General features: G+C 38.3%; 1 protein-coding gene across 4 annotated transcripts in view; it reads right to left on the reverse strand.

Annotated features, from left to right (window-relative positions):
* Positions 1 to 17,632, reverse strand: part of SLC30A5 (solute carrier family 30 (zinc transporter), member 5) — a 28,891-nt gene that overhangs the window by 3,049 nt on the left and 8,210 nt on the right. For all 4 annotated transcript variants that reach the window (XM_014964963.1, XM_014964962.1, XM_014964961.1 and 1 more), the window contains 12 exons: positions 14,927 to 14,993; positions 13,531 to 13,616; positions 12,058 to 12,145; positions 10,278 to 10,365; positions 8,962 to 9,038; positions 7,706 to 7,876; positions 6,819 to 7,107; positions 6,236 to 6,444; positions 5,006 to 5,163; positions 4,228 to 4,357; positions 2,850 to 3,075; positions 1,231 to 1,457 (listed from right to left, as the gene is read on the reverse strand). In XM_014964963.1, coding sequence (XP_014820449.1) covers positions 1,231 to 1,457; positions 2,850 to 3,075; positions 4,228 to 4,357; positions 5,006 to 5,163; positions 6,236 to 6,444; positions 6,819 to 7,107; positions 7,706 to 7,876; positions 8,962 to 9,038; positions 10,278 to 10,365; positions 12,058 to 12,145; positions 13,531 to 13,616; positions 14,927 to 14,980 — 1,803 coding nt within the window. In that variant the 5' untranslated portion in view covers positions 14,981 to 14,993. The remainder of the gene's footprint in view (positions 1 to 1,230; positions 1,458 to 2,849; positions 3,076 to 4,227; positions 4,358 to 5,005; positions 5,164 to 6,235; positions 6,445 to 6,818; positions 7,108 to 7,705; positions 7,877 to 8,961; positions 9,039 to 10,277; positions 10,366 to 12,057; positions 12,146 to 13,530; positions 13,617 to 14,926; positions 14,994 to 17,632) is intronic.

Genomic DNA, 17,632 nt, shown 5'->3' on the forward strand with positions numbered 1-17,632 from the left:
GGACAGCTGGATAGGATATTGCCAGACAGAAGGATACAAGCTGGCCAGAAGAATATTGCGTGCCATGTAACAACATGCTCAGCCATAAAAAAACTGGGATAGAGGAAGAAGGGTGTTTTTTGGCTTCCAAAGTGGCTATTGCTTGGAGACTGGCTGGGCATTGATCTGCTTGTGGAAGGTAGTGCACCATTTATTTTTTCTCCTGTCGCACTGGCAGTGGTGATGGTAAAGGCAGGAGCGAGCAACTGGCTGTGTGGATGCCTGACTGTTGGCTGGGGTGAACCTACAGCAAGCATACTGTTTTACTGTGATGCATTTTTAAAAATGCTTTTCCTATTATCTTCTAATGAATTGCTCTCTGATTGTTTTCAAAAAGCACTTTCTTTTTCCTCTGTCTCCCAGAGTTGCCTTCTGTCTTGTCCCATGAAAAATCAAACCCCGCTCTGCACCTCACCTTCCTTTCACTACGCAAGTCTCTCCCTCCCAGCCAATTTGCATTTATTCTGTTCTTCCTCCTGCAGGTAAGAACACATCTTCCCCTCTACTAAGTGACAGGACACCATCAGGATAGGCCTCCTTGCCACCTCTAGTTGATGGCATCCTCAAAGAACATGTAGCTAGTTATTTGCCAGAGAGGAGCCCTCCACACTGAGGTCTGCACTACGAATCTGGGCAGGAACTTCAAATGAATCAACAGTGAACATCAAGTACAGACTCAAAGTAGATACCATACTGCAGCAGACAGGAAGAGAATGGACTAGAATGAAAAAGTACTTAGAAAAAACAGCTTTTCTTCTGCCATATCACTGACTGTGAGCCAGGATGTTCTTCATGATATGGACAAGAGAACCTGCAATTACAGGCTCAAGACACAATCCGTAGCCTGAACCGTACACATCAAATTTAAAAAGGGTGCAAGCTTTTGGGAATTGCTATGCTACTTTCTTAGTAATAAGTACCTTCCCCACAGTGTTACCATACTTCTCTGAAATCATGAGCTACCCATAAAAGCAAAAAACAGTACAATTTTTTTTAGCTGCAAAACACTCGGAACAGTAAAACTCCTAATCCTGTCACATCTCTGCAAAACAGATTTAAAACAACTTGAGAGATCAAATTGTCAAAGGCAACAGAAGCTGTCAGACTGAACTACTTGAGTTTAATAATTATTAAAAACAGTTATAGATTTGTATGTTTAGATACTTTAACATTTAGAATTGTAGTTCTGACCTTTTCTAGAGCAGCATGCAGATCTTTCTCCTGTTCTGGAGGTATCCTCAACAAAAGCACTTGACAGGCATCTTTCAATAGTGGGATAACACTAAGGAAAATCAATGTAGCAATAAAAAGAGAGCAGAGTGGATCAGCTATGAGCCATCCAAATTGCTGGATAAATATCGTGGATACGATAACACCAACACTGCCAAGAGTGTCTGCTAACACATGCAGAAACACACCTGAAAACAAAATAAAATGAGTAATTAAGTTTAACAGTTCTCTTTAAAATGTATGCATATCTTCAATCGCAGAAAACCAGCATAGTTTATTAAATATAATAAATACCCGTCAAGCTAAACAGAGACAACTATCTGCCTAACCAGGTGCAAAATTAAATAAAACATTTAGCTTTTCTAATGAATTACAAATCAATGTGAAAAAAACCACAACATTTTCACTCAAGAGTGCAATTATCTAGGCAGGCATTTGCAGATTAAACCAAATGTGAATAGTCTTTAAATTGTTAGTGGGATTTGTACTATGTATCATTTAACTTTGTACAGAAGGAGATCATTGATCCTTAACAGAGGATAAAAAGATCAGTGTAAATGCTTTGGCCTGCTAATTTGGATAAATTTTAATGTACCATTTGCTTTTTTGTATGCCAACTCTGCTCCAATTTTATAAGACTGTCTATCTGCTACTGCCAGGAATAATCCTTTATGCTGCTTTAATAGTGCACAGCATTCTCAGTGCACACTCAAAAAGCACAGAAAAATAATCTCTAACCATTGTAAGATTAATGCCAGTTAAGTGTCCAGATTTGAAAGGATATTGACGTAGTTAAGAGTATGGGAACACTTCACAAAAGTACCGGACAACAGAATAGCCAACTGAATTAAGATGTAAAATACCCAATGAAATACAAGACTGTGAGCTAAAAAGCTTATGTTCCAACAAGCTTACACAAAAAACTCATTCCTTTATAGACTTTTGTGTAAGCCAGGCAGACAGTAAATAACTACCTTCTAACTACTAGGGAAAAAAGGTCTAAGAAGTAGCTATGCTGAAATTTTATAGATATTATCCTTCTCGGTTAGCTTCTGGTTTTAGATTTGAAAAAGAAAGTTTCAACTTTCCCATCTTACGACTCACAAACAGAAGCATATTCTAAATTGCTGGTCTACATTTGTTCTTCTGCTTCTTATCCCCTTTGCTGGTATTTTTTACAACCAGCTGCCACACGATACCTCGAAGCACGGTAATTATCTTTAAAGTAGAAACTTGTACTTTCATTTCCAGATGGAACTTAGTACCATGGACTTTAAAGCTCTTCAGTCAGGTTTACAATGACTGTTTGTTAATGTTAATGAAGACTTTAGATTAATGCTTTTTACTGGCCCTTAGGTATTACCCACAGCTAAGAAATCCACGCAAAGAAACATTTCAGTTATGTTTCTTCCAGTTAAACTCATTAATGAAGAAACAGTGCGAAAAATTCTCATACACTACATTAAATGGCTGTCAGATCACTTCTGGAGATTTTAAGCACGATGCACATTACGGGGCCTGATTCTGAAAATCTTTGAAGTCGGCTGGAAATGATTGATGATTCAGCAATCTGTACTTGCCTCTCATGTTGGTGTTCATGCCTCCTCCGGGAGACCCGTGGGCATGTCCATGGCTGTGCCCGTGGTCCCCGTGGGAATGGCCGTGCCCGTGGCTATGGCTGTGCCCGTGGTGGGAATGGCTGTGATCGTGTGAGTGACAACCTCCCCGAGAAGCCCCGTGGGAGTGCGCATGGCTGAAGGCACAGATGCCAACCAGGTTGACGATCAGCCCTCCAACAGAGACTGGCTGCGAGAGGGAGAAGCGTCATTAACGTCGCCACATCCTCCCGGCTGTTCAAGTTTATTTTCTAGAACACGGTAAGCAGAAACACTACACACCTAGTAAAGGAAAACTGTGCAAGGATTATTCTAATGCGGATTCCTCATCATATTCCTTTCAGTACACAAGCTGGTTTCAAGTAAATTCTCTTCCCCTCTCAAAAAAATCCAGTTTTCCCCAACCTTCCCAAAAACCCCACCAAATAACCACCACCAAAATGCAAAACCTAGTATCCACAAATCCGGACAAGATAGCAAATTTAGTGTCAGAGAAGTGTGATGGATTTTATTTACTTTCAAAAAGAGAGAAAGTGATTTGAATACAAGCTTCGCTTTGCTTTCATTAGCAGAAAAAATAATAATTGTATATTGTATCTATGACATGCACACTCATCTAAAATTGTACTTAACTGAAGACAGCAACTGCTGCTTTACTGGTTGAATTGTGCTTTTATCTGTCTGCCTATTTTTCTACTCTTCTCTTGGAAAACTAGCAAAGAGTAAGAGTAATTCTCACTAATGAAGGAGTTAAGCAAGTCCAACTTGGGGGTTATTAGACCTTTTGTTGGCTACGCAGACTTGCTTATGTAGAGGGGGTAACGCCTCCCATCCCCAAGAAACAAAATCCATAGTGAAAATGGAGCAAATATTGAAGATTAAAAAGAAAAAAAAAGAAAAAAACAGGCCTCAATTCCAGCAATGCATGCTTCTAATTGTGCCTACATAAAAATATTTTTCTAAGACTAATACAAAATCTTTCCTGTAATAATTAACATTGATACATGTAACAGCCAAACCAAATTTAGTTTTGTACAGATTACTTCCTTGGTATTTTTTACTATAGGAAGAACACCATCTAAAAAGTTTAGAGCTATAACATCGTAGAAAAAACCTCAATGTAACTGCTATAATTAAGCTGTATTCACCCCTATATATTTTTGTATTTTAAAAATAAATGTTTTGGATTTTGGAGTTTGAATTTTGAAATTAGAATATTTAAAAAGTGAAGGCATGGTTTAGATCTCTTGTGTATGCAACTTTAGTCTACTTTTTTTTTTAAGATGAACATACTTGAACAAATAATTGCCAAACAACATTCAAACAGAATGACAAAACTTACAGTTAGCATATTTGTATCTATGTCAGGAGGATCCACCAGTCTGGCCACCGATTCCATGAAGACAAAGAAAGCAATCACCATCAGAAAGAGGCCATTAATAAATCCAGAGAGAATTTCTACACGTCCATACCTGAAGACAAACATAAGTACTTTCAGAGTGGAAAAACAGGTATTCTGAACAAATTTCAAAGGTATAATAAACAAAGTTATAATGCATTTAATATAGCATAAAGATTGCTTTGACTTTTTTTTCCTTAGTGCTACAAAATCATGCCTTAATTTCTGAGTTTTTTATTTCTCGCCAAGAGGTAGCTAGTTTGCAACTGTCCAAACACCGATAGTATAACACTATAATAATAGAAGCATTTTTTATATATATACTGCATATTCAGGGCTTCAAAGTGCTAGACTGCTGTGCAATTTAACCATAGAAATTTTAACTATATCAGCGCAATTGAAATCCTCTTATAAACACTGACTTTCAACATATATTTTTGTTTGACATACATACATATATGGAGTGAGGCAATTTCTACTTAATACTCACAGCGATAAGTTTGATTTGTAGAGAAAAACGAAAATTACATTTCAGACACTTTTTTTTTGCTGGGGTAAGAGGAATAGCATAAACACAAATGGGACAGAAAAGAGACATAGTAAAAACCACACAGAAGCGTGCACCACTAAAACACCCTGAATGTACTTTTATAGCAGGGCATTTTAAAATGAGTAAGCAGAATAGTTTTCAGATAGTCCTTAAAGAACCTAATATACATACCCATAGGAAAATATGCGAGTTGCTTTCCATCTTGTCATCAGAGCTGCAAAAAGCCCCATCACTAATGCAGAACAATCAAAAAGCATGTGAAATCCATCAGAAATAAGACCAAGGCTATTGGTCCACACTCCATAAAAAAGCTCCACAAAAGTGAAAGCCTGAAACAAAAGAGAGTTTGAATTTCTCTTCTAACATTAACTTGTCATCTGTCTTGGTAGCTAGCAGGAAACTCTGTTCATAGGACACTTCATAGTTTTCAAAGGTATTTTTCAAAGTATTTCTAGACCACATTCTTTCTCCTCCAACGAAACAAAATAAGTAATACATTCCAAGCCTATAAAAAGACATTTCTTAATCTACCCTCCCAAAAGCCCCAGATCTAAGAAAATAACCCTCTACAGGTGTAGATTTAAATTTTCATTTAGAGTTTTAAAATAACCTTGTGCAGACAAAGTTTTTGTCATTAAACAATGTAACAACTCTGATCTTATCCATTATTAGTGGAAAAGCAATGCTACCTATACATCCATTCTGTAAAAATTTTCTTCACCAATTATTTGACTGTTTAAATCTTGTGAATTAGTTTTGAGAAGGGTATATGAAGAAACATTTTTAATACACACATTTTCCCTGTCTGATTTACTGTTATTAATTAGTCTGCCTATAAACTTTCTTTCCCATCTTTCATATTCCATAATGGAACTCCTTAAAGTTATCATAGATACTTCAAATTTTTTCCGCCTATTTTCTTGGATAATTGCCAAAGAACAAAGAGAGATCTTTCCAAATAAGGTTCTATCAATATTGCTTACTGCATGATTTTTTCCTATTTAAGAAAGACAGAATCTAGAAATAAAACCAGCCTACTCCAAAACGACACTCCTGAGTCCCACGCATGCTAGTTTGCTGTCCCCATCCTTGAAGGCCTCATTAGTTTTAGCTTATCTGCTGGTAGCATTGAGATACCTCAATCTTAAACCACCATCATACAAGAATTTACTTACTGGTACAATAGTTGCACATAGAACCAGTGCCTCACTGGTGACATCAAAGTGACCTGCCACTTACTTAAGATTAGTGTAAGAATCTTCTATTTTAACATTCCACCTAATGAAACTACCAAGGATCAGCTTAAAAACAACCAGTCATGGGAACTTTTAAAGAATAACTCTTCTTACTGTACTACGTATGTACTACTGTGATTGGGTGTGAAAACAAACATCCACTTACCAGATTCAGGCACAAGAAATAGAAGATCTGCCTAGAATCGTACTCCTCAAGGATCTGTTTCAGTGACTCCTTAATAAACCGGGGCAAGGACTGAGAGCTCTGCTGTAACGCATCACCCATGAAGTTATAGAGAGGAGTGCCTTCTGGGGAATAGCCGATAAGGGTACCCTTCTGCCCTTTCCTGGAGGGGGAGGACAGGATATTGGCAGCTGCAAGGAAAGTATTGAAGTTTTTGTTGCTGTTTTTAAGTTTCACAGCTTTTTTATAATGTGATTTATCAGCAATCAAAGATCATATGAAATTTGCAAGGCAGCAAAGTGATTGTCAACTTCATCTTGAGGTTTATCATTAGATTTTCATTGCTATGTAAGATTAGATCATCACTTCCACAACAGAACAGATCTACTACATTCTCTTTTTTTTCTTGTAGTCAGGCAGTAAAAGAGCACAAAGGTACAGGACCTTTTTATTCCAAAGAATCCATAAAAGCTCATCCAAAAGAATTCTGCACAAATCTATTTTTTAATTGGCTTCCCAGTCACACAGGCAATAGAATTATGTAAAGATAAATAAAAATACATACATAAAATGAAGAAGACTGCACTCACTACCACCCCTCCAGAAAGAACGTGCTCTGTGCTTTCATGGTGTGGTGGCTTGTTCATAGCTCGAAGCTGGTCTGTTATTGGATGTGTCCAAAAGTTGCTGAAAAGCAGCGCACTAACGAAAATAAGAAAGGATCCATATCGAGCACACGTGGAAGCTTCCATCTTGACAGAGCATATGGACTCCACGTAGAAATCCAGGATCACAACAAAAAAGATGACTGTTATGAAAGGCATGATGAGAGAAGACCAAGACTCTACTTTACTCTGCAACAAAAAATACATTTCAAACAAGATTGTTCACCATTAGATGTGACTGTACAAACACCACTAAATCTAGTTCCCCTTCATTACAAGTGTTTTCATCAAGCCATCAAAACATAAACACTTTTATACTTCCAATTTATCATCTAAACCCAATATTCCAGCTATAGAAAGACACATATAGTTAATAGACGCTACAGTACTTTCTTTTAAATACTTTTTTGTCTTTAAAAGTAATGCCATATGCAACACCATGCTTGCAATGGTCTACCCTCCCTAACATAACAAACATGTCTTTAAATTACAATAATCTACTCCTCAGGAATAAGACAGCCCTGTATTGATACAATCATTAATACTTGTACAATGTTACTATATGAATCCAGGATATAATATGTCAGCTAGAAAGATGAAATAAAGTTATCACACAAAAGAGGAAATTAAGGTATCATGCAGATATACACCAAAATACAGAGGAAAAATTTCAAACAGCTTACTAGAAAAATAAAGATGGCAACTTTGCTAATTTTAAAGATTTAAATTGCACTTTACAAACAGAAGCATTACAAAAAATTATTTATTTTTATACTTGCTATCTTACCTCTGTTGTCAGAGAGAGAACAATGACCCATGGGCACAACAGGAGGACGGAAACGAGATGAGACAAAGCTTGAAGACGCTTGGCTCCACCGACATCTACAGATAGTTTTCTGGAAGCCATGTGAAAACCCACCTTACAGCACAATGCCAGCACCAGAAGCAGTACTCCTCCCTGGAAACACAGAAGGATCCTGTTAACATTTCTAGAGAGCCAAATACCTCATTCCAAACAAATGGCACTTAGTTGAAAAAAAAAAAGATTAATATGCTTTATTTAACTTACTAACAAAAGCCAGAGATGGGATATCTCCTTTAATTGTCACTCTAGTTAAAAACAGTAATATAGCATACATGGTTAGACCTGCACTATTCACAACAGCCTGATATGACTTGAACTCGCAGTAGTGTCAATTGACACACAGCAGCAGCAAATTGGTAGCAAAGAGCATACAAGGAAGAAGAAAAGTATAAAACTGATTTTCCCGTCTTCCACTAGTAAAATTGTGTTGCAAGTATACGTAAACCCCAAAAGTGTCATGTCACCTTGGCCTCTAATCCTTTCATAACCTTTTCATTCACTTACTGTTAATTGCACCACACCATATTTCTTCACAATATTTTCTTTCAAAATTGTTCTATAAATTAATATAACACAGAATCTCATCTCCCGCAGACCACACTTGCTTTGCGCACAGTTAATCAGTCTCTCTTACATTTGGTTTATTTTTATATTAATACTTTCTCAGCTGCTCTGTTTGTGGTTCGTTTTTTTTTTCCCTCTTTTAGTACTCAGTGAAGCCACTTCAGCAACAAGACTAAGCTAACAGAACAAGTCAATCAGGGAGGTCAACCCCATACAGTAGGATTTTGATACTTAGTTATTCATGTCACCAATTATAATGGGACTATACTATTAAGAAGTATCAGAATCTGTGTCTTCAAATACAAGAGTCTAATGTAAACACAAGACTGGGGAAAGATAAAGAAGCAGCAACAAAACACAGACCCCAAAAGCAAGGAAGACATTTATTGTATGTAAAGCACTATGATCACCCAGAACACCGATGACATGGAGTACTTTATGGAAGCTGCTCATAATCAATCTTAAAATGTAAAAATTACAGTGCTAGTTCAGTTCCAATATGGGGTGGGCATGTTGAACTGATTTTGATTTAGGCTTGGATTAGCTCTGTGCTGGTGGAATTCTTACCTACTAAACTCAGATAATATTAACCTATTAAAATATAAGTTCCTTACCTTGTGGTCTGCAACGCCCAGGAAAGCAATGATTGTATACAGAACATGTGTAAGAGCACTGTCATGATGACCCTCAGCTAAATAAAAAAAAATTAAGGAAGAGTCTCATTTGATGATTTTTTTTAAACCGAAGAACAGATAGATGTAGCAGAAGACCACGGGGAGCTGAAGGAAGTAAACTGAGCTTTAAGGTTTGTCAGATACTTAATGAAAATATTTCCACAAAAAAATAAGTAGTTAAAAGTATTTGGGAAAAAAATAAGTATTTTAAAACATGAGAACATAGTCACTGTTAAATGCTAACATAAATCCTGTATCATGACTACTGTGCCATTTCAGCAACCAGACTTTGAAAAATATACTCACTGGCATTAAAAATTACATTGCTTTTCACTAAAAGCACTAAATACTGTGTCTAAAATATGATCTACATCTTTCCAGTTTTTAAATATAAAACAGAGAATAATTGAGAAGCACAATCCAGCAAAATCAAAATAATGATAGCTTTTGGGAAAACTACTAGGGGACACTTTAACAATGAATTTACTCACTGAAAACTCAGTGGATTAGTCGATACTATTCCTGAATTTGCATCTGTAATTCCATGTTTTCATCGGTCTTTGAGAAAGTCTGCTTTCAACTTGTTTGGTTTCACTGCCCATCTCATCTGTAGCACTTTTTTTCAGTACACTTCGCTATGATAAGAAGGCCTGTTGAAAACTTACTTCAGCATCACTTTCCATTAACTCAGTGGCTTTGAAAGCTGTTAGCTAGCTTCTATTTGCAGTTTAAAGTCCATTGCTGTTGGAGCTACTGCTATTTCACGTCACTTTTCAGTTTAGCAGATGAACTCAGATTACCACATTTACAAAAGCACAAAACAATCTTTCTGTATACACCAAAAAGACTGCAGGCCAGGCTGTCTACCATTTACTGCACACACTTAGGCTACAAACATTATCTAGATTTTTTTTTCTTTTCCAAATGTGAGCTGATCAGAAAAAACTTCTAGCAATTGTAAGTGATCTGACATGTGCAAATGGCAGGGATCCTTTAACTACAACTTGAAATCTATGGTTGTGTTCTAAGTTACGAACAAAGTAATCAATGCCATTCATTCAGCTGTATTTAGATGTAAAAGTATTTAGATGTATCAGTATTTAGATGTAAAAGTAAAATCTTGTGCTATACTACTCTTGAAAGGTAAGATTCCTATTAAAAAAAAAATGCAAGCATATTTAATTCAGCACATTCAACTTTACATTCTCTCTGCTCCAGTAATAAACAGGCACTTGCTCTTACACAAGAAAGGATACGATGCTCTGCTATTTTAGCCATGAGGTCATCATTATCAAAAAGCAGTAAGCAGATGACAGCTATGATGAAAAATGCAGCACCTCTTGTCTGTAAAACAAAACAAAACAACCCAAATATTTTTATAGTACTCTGTAACAGATTAATGAAGAAAAAGTCCAGGGAATCAGCTCCCTCTCCCCTTCCTGATCAATGTAAGCATATTTTAGTTCAGTAAGAAAAACATGAGGAAAACCTAATTTTTTTTTAAAAAAAGTGACTTTGAGAATATAATTTTAGATTTTTTCAACGTTTCTGATCTACCAGATGACTAAGGGCAAGTAACCACTGTAACAAGACAGAAGCCTGTATTTTAGGAAAGTCAAGTGTGATTGCTTCTTTCTTCGTGGTGTGTTTCCGCCTGCCAGAATGCTGAACTACTTAAGCCTGATGATTTAATATTTTGTAGCATCAAGGAACCATAAACAAGATCTAGTGGACAAACTGTAGTATTTTGTCTTATGGGAGGTAAAGGTTAGAACACTGTCCAAAGGCTCTGGGAAAGCAGAGCTCTGTAGTGCTTTTGAGAGGCGGGGACAGAGGTAGCCATGAAATCCCAGCTCTCAGCACTTTCACCACCCTGACTTAAAACTCTGCAATTCTGATATTCACCATCTTGGCAAAAGCCAAATACAGACACCACACTCTTCTTTCGGAAAGTCAGCTGATTTCTCTTTGCCACATTTCATTTCATGAAGCTGGAACACTCAGTGGACAGGGTCATTGCTCCCTCTTTCTGCTGCCTTAGACACACAGCTGAACTGCCAAGCATGGCCCACTAAGATACAGATTGACAAAGGACCCCTCTGAAGCTCTTCCATTTACCCTTTGGGTAGATGGATGAAGAGCTTCATGCTGGATGCCCTAAGCATGTCAATTTGAGGGGGTGGCGTAGAGTGTCAGAGCAGGTGACTGTGCTACTCACTCTAAGGCCAGCCTAAATAAAAGTGATGAGGGGACTCCAGCAGCAATTGCGAGAGAGGGACTTCAAAACTCCCAGCCTGAGGCAGCGCCAAAGCCAGACTTTCTCTTAACACAGCAAGTACTCTAGCCTCAGGTACATGACATCATAAGTTACCTTCCTCCAGTTATCACAGTTTTTGAGGGGAAGTGGCCCAGACTACTAGGTGCTGGGTTAAGATCAATCCATTTAGGGCTGAATAGGCACAGTTAGAGAACACCTTGCAAAACTGTACGCAATGGGACTCAGACAAAGGATGTTTCAACTGTACATCTCTGATTAGGTGAAAGACTGGGCTCAAGTATTCAGCACATACAGGCTCATGCAGACAATAAAGTCCTCAAAGAGCTTTTTGGAAGGAAAAAAAAAAGGTATGTGAAAATCTACAGATGCTGAAGAGGGTAGGCAAGGACCTGGAGACTGTTCCACGGACTGACGTGCCTATAGGCCAGGACCATGTTCTTTTGTCAATTTGAACCCAAAATCCCATTATAAAGACTACTGAAGTGCAAAAATCATTCTCAATGTTCCTTTCTGTCTACGAACAGTAAAACGTCTCAGATACCTGCTACGGATGTCCAACAGCTTCACTCACTGTTTCTCTCTTCATGTCTTATTTATTATTTCAAGTCATACATCTTACCATTTCACGACTAATTAAACTAAAAAAAGCACAGTTTCTATGAACACAGGTCTGAAACACTGTTTGTTCCAGGTAAAGAAGTACTTGAATTTGTAGCATTCAGTATTTTAAACATGTAGTAAAATAATATTTTAAATACCTTTGCTGGTCCTCCACCTGAGCTCGTGAACAAGACACTAAGCAGTGATAGCACAACCACATCACTGTGCTCAAACAGCAACAACGTCCTATAAAAAAAGTGAAATACTTATGTCGTCTTACAAGGAGTTTACCTAGAAAGTCTGATATATATTATTTCATTTAAAATTCAATGACACAGCAGTCAAAGATTTACCCTGTGATTTCAACAGCAATTTTAAACAATTTAAAAGGATACATATAAACCTATTTGCCTTCATCCAGCAAGAGATCTAGCTGCAGAGAGCTAGACATACCACAAAACAAGGACTTCCTAACTCAAGGAACAGACCAAAATTACTCATTTATAGATTACTTTAAATTGTACTTTCTTCTAGAAACACAAGAAGATACTAATGTGCTCAAGATGGAATTTTTATTCCCATTACAATACCTCCTCTAAACCAAAGTTTCTGGCTCCCAGAAAAAAAGAGAGGTCCTGTTCTGCTGTGTTACATCCTGGTTGTTAGTGAGCTGTTGATAGTCTAGTAGTTTATGCAACCTCAAAAGCTTTTAACTGCTGAAAATAAGAAATTCTAACTTGATGCTATTCAGATGCAGATGCTGACTAACAAACTGTTTTGACAGCTTTCTAGAGCAGAACATGAAGGTAATAACCACCATCAAGTTTACCAAATGCTTCTGCCACTCCCTGCACAGCAATACAACCTGCTAGGTCCCATGTTATTGCTTCTGCTTGGGAAGACTGCTAGCATCCAGAAAGGTACTGCAGTACTTCTTAAAGAAATCCCATTATTCTCAGGTATGCCTTCTCCTCTGTAGAGGATAAAATTTCCACTTCATAAAATGTATCATTTAAGGCTTTACCTTCCTCTTTCTAATGAAAGATGCTTTCTAATACATTAATATTCATTTTTGGAAGTCTAATGTTATTCTTCTATAGTTATTCACTGCTGCTAACAAATGGTACAAGCAATTTTACTTGCAGTATATGCACTAATGCTACCCAATTCCAACACAGCACAGGTGTATGACCAGATAAAACAAATGCAGAAATTTATTCCAGTCACCTGGCACAGGAATACAAGCTGCTGTCACTAGCTGCCAAGCCACAGGCTTCAAGCAGGTAAATAAACAATTGGGGTTGCATAAATGAGACTAGGGAAATGATGAAAACCACCATCACTGAAACAGTCAGTGATCTTCTTGTATCACTCACATCAATATTTTAAGCACTATCAAGAATTTCACTGGCATCTTGTCAGAGAATGAAGAAAATTACAAGTTTTACAGAAAATTATGTGTAATTTTCCCCAAGCTCAGGGGAGTTCAGAAGAGAAAGCACAAAGATTCATTTGAAATTTCAAAAAATAAATCAAGAGGCTAGCATCATGGGCTGACAAACGAAACACAAAAGAGCAAGACAGGGAAAGATCACAAAAAAGAGCAAACATTCTTCACAGTAAGTATTTACCTCAGTGGTCCACAAAGGGTAAGGCCAAAAAACCACAAGAGCGAAATGATACATCCCACAACAGCATGCTTAAAAATTTTGATCCACTGCAAAAGAAAGGCATTTCATTGTAATTTTCTCCACAGTTTCAAAACAAATACCTCATTATTAGCATTCTTTTGGCATAGCAGTTGTAGAAATAGAGGGGAAAACACATGCTCTGCAAGTGGTGCAAAGTTCAGAACACGATTGTCTTATTACCTACTTTGCCAGGCAACTAAGGCTTGCTTGGACACATTACAAATTTTTGTTTTCTGCCACAGTACTAGATTCTATAGTATAATCTGAGATCTCTTTAATAAAATGCTGAAAAACAGGCTGAAAAAAATCAAGTCCATTTATCTGTCAAAGGTGCTGTATATTTTGTAATCTACTGCATATTTATGATAAACATATATAGAACTAGATAAAACAACCAAGATAAAGACACTAAGACCTTAAGTCTACACATATTTATGCACGTTTTTTCTTTCAGGAAGCAGGTTATAATTCAGCTATTCAATACATTATTAACTTTAAACACAAGTTTTTGAAGAAAGTAAGTCATTCCAGAAATACATTAAACAAGGCAAAGTGCCTGTAACAAGCATCAGATCTTGAAAATCCAGAATTTTAAAATTTTTAGCAATAGTGATACCACAAATGTTCAGGTTTTTCTGAACACAAAGGTGCAATTTATTCCTTTTACCCTTTAAAATTCTGTCATATGTGTCTAATCATGAAAGCAGCTGACATTTGAAACACTTCTGAGGCTATCCTTCAGATTCTCTCTACTTAGCACACACACTGGTAACTTTCTGTGTGAATGAAGTTTTTGTGCACAAAATTACATAAAACCAAGATGAATACGGAGCAGGTGAAGAAAAATTATTTCTTACAAAGCATCAGGTTTCAGCCTGGCCCTACTCTAACTTCTCAGGATGCTGAGAACTCAACCCGTGTCTGAAGAACAGTTAGCCCCTCATCACCACACACCACACACCACGCAGGAAGCACTGTTGGCATGGGGGACATGACTGCAGCATTTCAACATTCTGGCAGTTCAGAAACCGCCCTTCCAAACTGTACAAGTCAGCTAAGCAGACTAAGCTCCTTCTGAAAATCCAGGCCTCAAAACAGATGCTTGTATGGAGCCAAGGACCAATCTTTCCACAATACACTGAGAAGAAACTGAAAAAAGCTAAAAATGCTGATTGTTTTCTACAGCACACTAGACACAAAGTTAGTTACACACTTGTGGAAATTGCAACCACATCTTCCAAGTGGAGCAACCTTTGTTCTGCTTTCACTTTTAGCAAGAGCCACGTTGTCAGGAATAGCTACAAAACATGAATCACTACTACATATGCCAACTCACCTGGCGCTTGGTGACTCCTTTTCCAGAAGAAAATGGTTTTTGAAACAAAACCATAAAAAATGCAGACCTATTAAAAGGAAGGACAAAGTTTTCTCTATTAGTGTACTAGCAGTCAGCTTTTTGTTCAAACCAGCTCTAAATAAGTAGGTCTCTCATATCAGGCTCAGTTTACAAAATTACTTCCTCTCCATTTTTTTATTAAAAGGCCACACTGGCAGCACTCACTGGTTTTATTTTCCCTGCTGCATTATACGTCTCAGACATCACTACAAAGGTGATGACAAGCGAACTTCAGTTCTGGTCAATTTTAAGTTCTTCAGAGAATGACTAATGAGAAATCTACCTGTGATTTACAAATATCAAGATAACTAACCTCGGAAGTTTTGAGAAGAAAGAATACTATGTTTTTTATTGGCAAGATACATACACCCAAAGGCTTATCCACGTATGGAATGCCAAATACAGAGTCTTGTTAGAAAAGGGAACAAACAGCACACATCTGCCTCAACCAATATCAAGAATAAGGAATGGGGAAAAAGACTATGGTGCTTGGGAACATGCAAGCGAGAAGCCCATAAATGTAAACAAATTTGAAATAAAAATGAGGTTCTGAATGTTCCAATGCTGTCAAGTTTGTTACAGAAATGCTCTTCCATATCATAATGGGTAAATATGTCACAGGATTGTGTCTGCAAAAGTTGTTTCTGCCTATTTGCTATCAGTTTCTACACTTTAGCTCTCAATCAGGGAAAAACAGCAGTTGAAGCTCACAAGAACTAGAGGAATACAAATTTTAAGGAAGAAAACTTGTCTTTTACACCCTTCTTAACAAAATTTGGACGTGCCTGAGTTTCCTATGATCAGTACTGTGATGATCTGATGAACTTTGAAGTATCAAAACCACTAAAGTTTCTTGAGGGTTGAGGTGCCTTACAGAGAGATTTGGCTAGATGAGAGAGCTTGGCAATTACCAACCACATGGAATTTAACAAAAGCAAGTGTGGAATTCTTCATGTGGGACGGAGTAACTGGTTAAACATACAAATTCAGGGACAAGAGGCTGGCAAGAATCCCTGCAGAAAGAGATCTGGGTGTTTGGGTTGATGGGAAGTTGAACATGAGTCAACAGTATGCCCTGGCAGCCAACAGGACCAACTGTGTCCTGGGGTCTATCAAGCACAGCATAGCCAGCAGGTCGAGGCAGGGGACTGTCCGACTCTGCACTGCACTGGTGCAGCACCACCTCCAGAGCTGTGGCAGTTTTGGGAGCCTCAACATAAGCAGGACATAAAAATGTTAAGAGCGTGTCCAGAGGAGGGTGGCCAAGATGGTGAAAGGTCTTGAGGGCAAGAGTTAGGAGAAGCTAAGGTCACTTGGGTTGCTCAGCCTGGAGAAGGGAAGTCTGAGGGGTCACCTCATGGCAGCCTGTGCCTTCCTCAAGGGGGGCAGTGGAACAGGAGGTGCTGATCTCCTCTCTCCAGGAGAGAGGAGTGACAGTGACAGTAGAGAGAAGTGACAGAGCACAAGGAAATGGAATGAAGCTGCATCAGGGCTCCAGAGGCCTTAAACACTCCACAGATGGGGCATCCACAGCTTCTGTGGGCAGCCTGTTCCAGTGCCTCACCACCCTCACAGTAAAGAATTCCTTCCTAATATAAATCTACCCTTTTGCAGTTTTAAAACTTAACCCTTGTCCTCTACTGCAGTCATTGGGAAAGAGCTCCTGTAGGCACCCTTCAGGTACTGGAAGGTTGGAATATGTTCTCCTCTGAGCCGTCTCCAAGCTGAACAACCCCAACTCTCTCAGCCTGTCTCCATGGGAAAGGTGCTCCAGCCCTCTGAGCATCTTCATGGCCCTCAGGACTCAATCGAAAGCGTCTATGGCCTTCGTTCGTTGGGGGTCCCAGGGCTGGATGCAGGACTCCAGGTGGGGTCTCGCTGTCGGTGACAAACACATAACCACTGGAAGGTAGTTATATGCGGTGCTTTGTTTCGCGGGCCCGGGAACCAGGGGTAGTCACCCAAATCTGGTTCGCCGACGGCCATGTCAACTTACAATTTATACCCTCACGATTATACAATTTCATACATATTCAATAGTCACCCCATCACCTCTTATTACATATTCATTAGGGATTGCTTCATAGATTGCGTCATTCTGGCGACATTCCAGTCCCTTCTAGTGGTCTTCGGTGGTCGTTTCTGATGAAGTAAGACGTCTTCCTCGCCGTGTACTTTTTACCTTTCGTCCCTCTGGTAGGTTTCCAGGCCCGTTTTAGATGCCTATCTTCTCCTTATTCTTCTTGACTTTTCAGGCGTCCTCGGTATGCCGCTTCAGTAGCTTTAAACTATACCCCTCTCCCATTATTATAGAATGCAGTACCAGATCACAAATATACAAAGATTTTACACCAAGTTCAGAACACCTCGTATTTTCCAACATTCCCCCCCTTTGAAAATACTTCACTTTATATTGCAAGTATTTTCATTTATGCCATTTCTTTATACGACGGTGGGGGCATTATATTTCCTGGACATTCAGAGTGTTCTCTTGTTACTGCTTGGACCAAACGATGAGTCCATACTTTATCGCGACTCAGTTGCCTTTTAGGATAACTGAAGGTAAGATAAATTCCCAGAACTACAAGTAGCAATATAAATACAGTCTGGATTAATGAGTGAACCCATCCTGCTACGTTAAGTCCC

This window comes from Calidris pugnax, unplaced genomic scaffold, assembly GCF_001431845.1.
Source record: "Calidris pugnax isolate Ruff unplaced genomic scaffold, ASM143184v1 scaffold273, whole genome shotgun sequence".
NCBI lineage: Eukaryota > Metazoa > Chordata > Aves > Charadriiformes > Scolopacidae > Calidris > Calidris pugnax.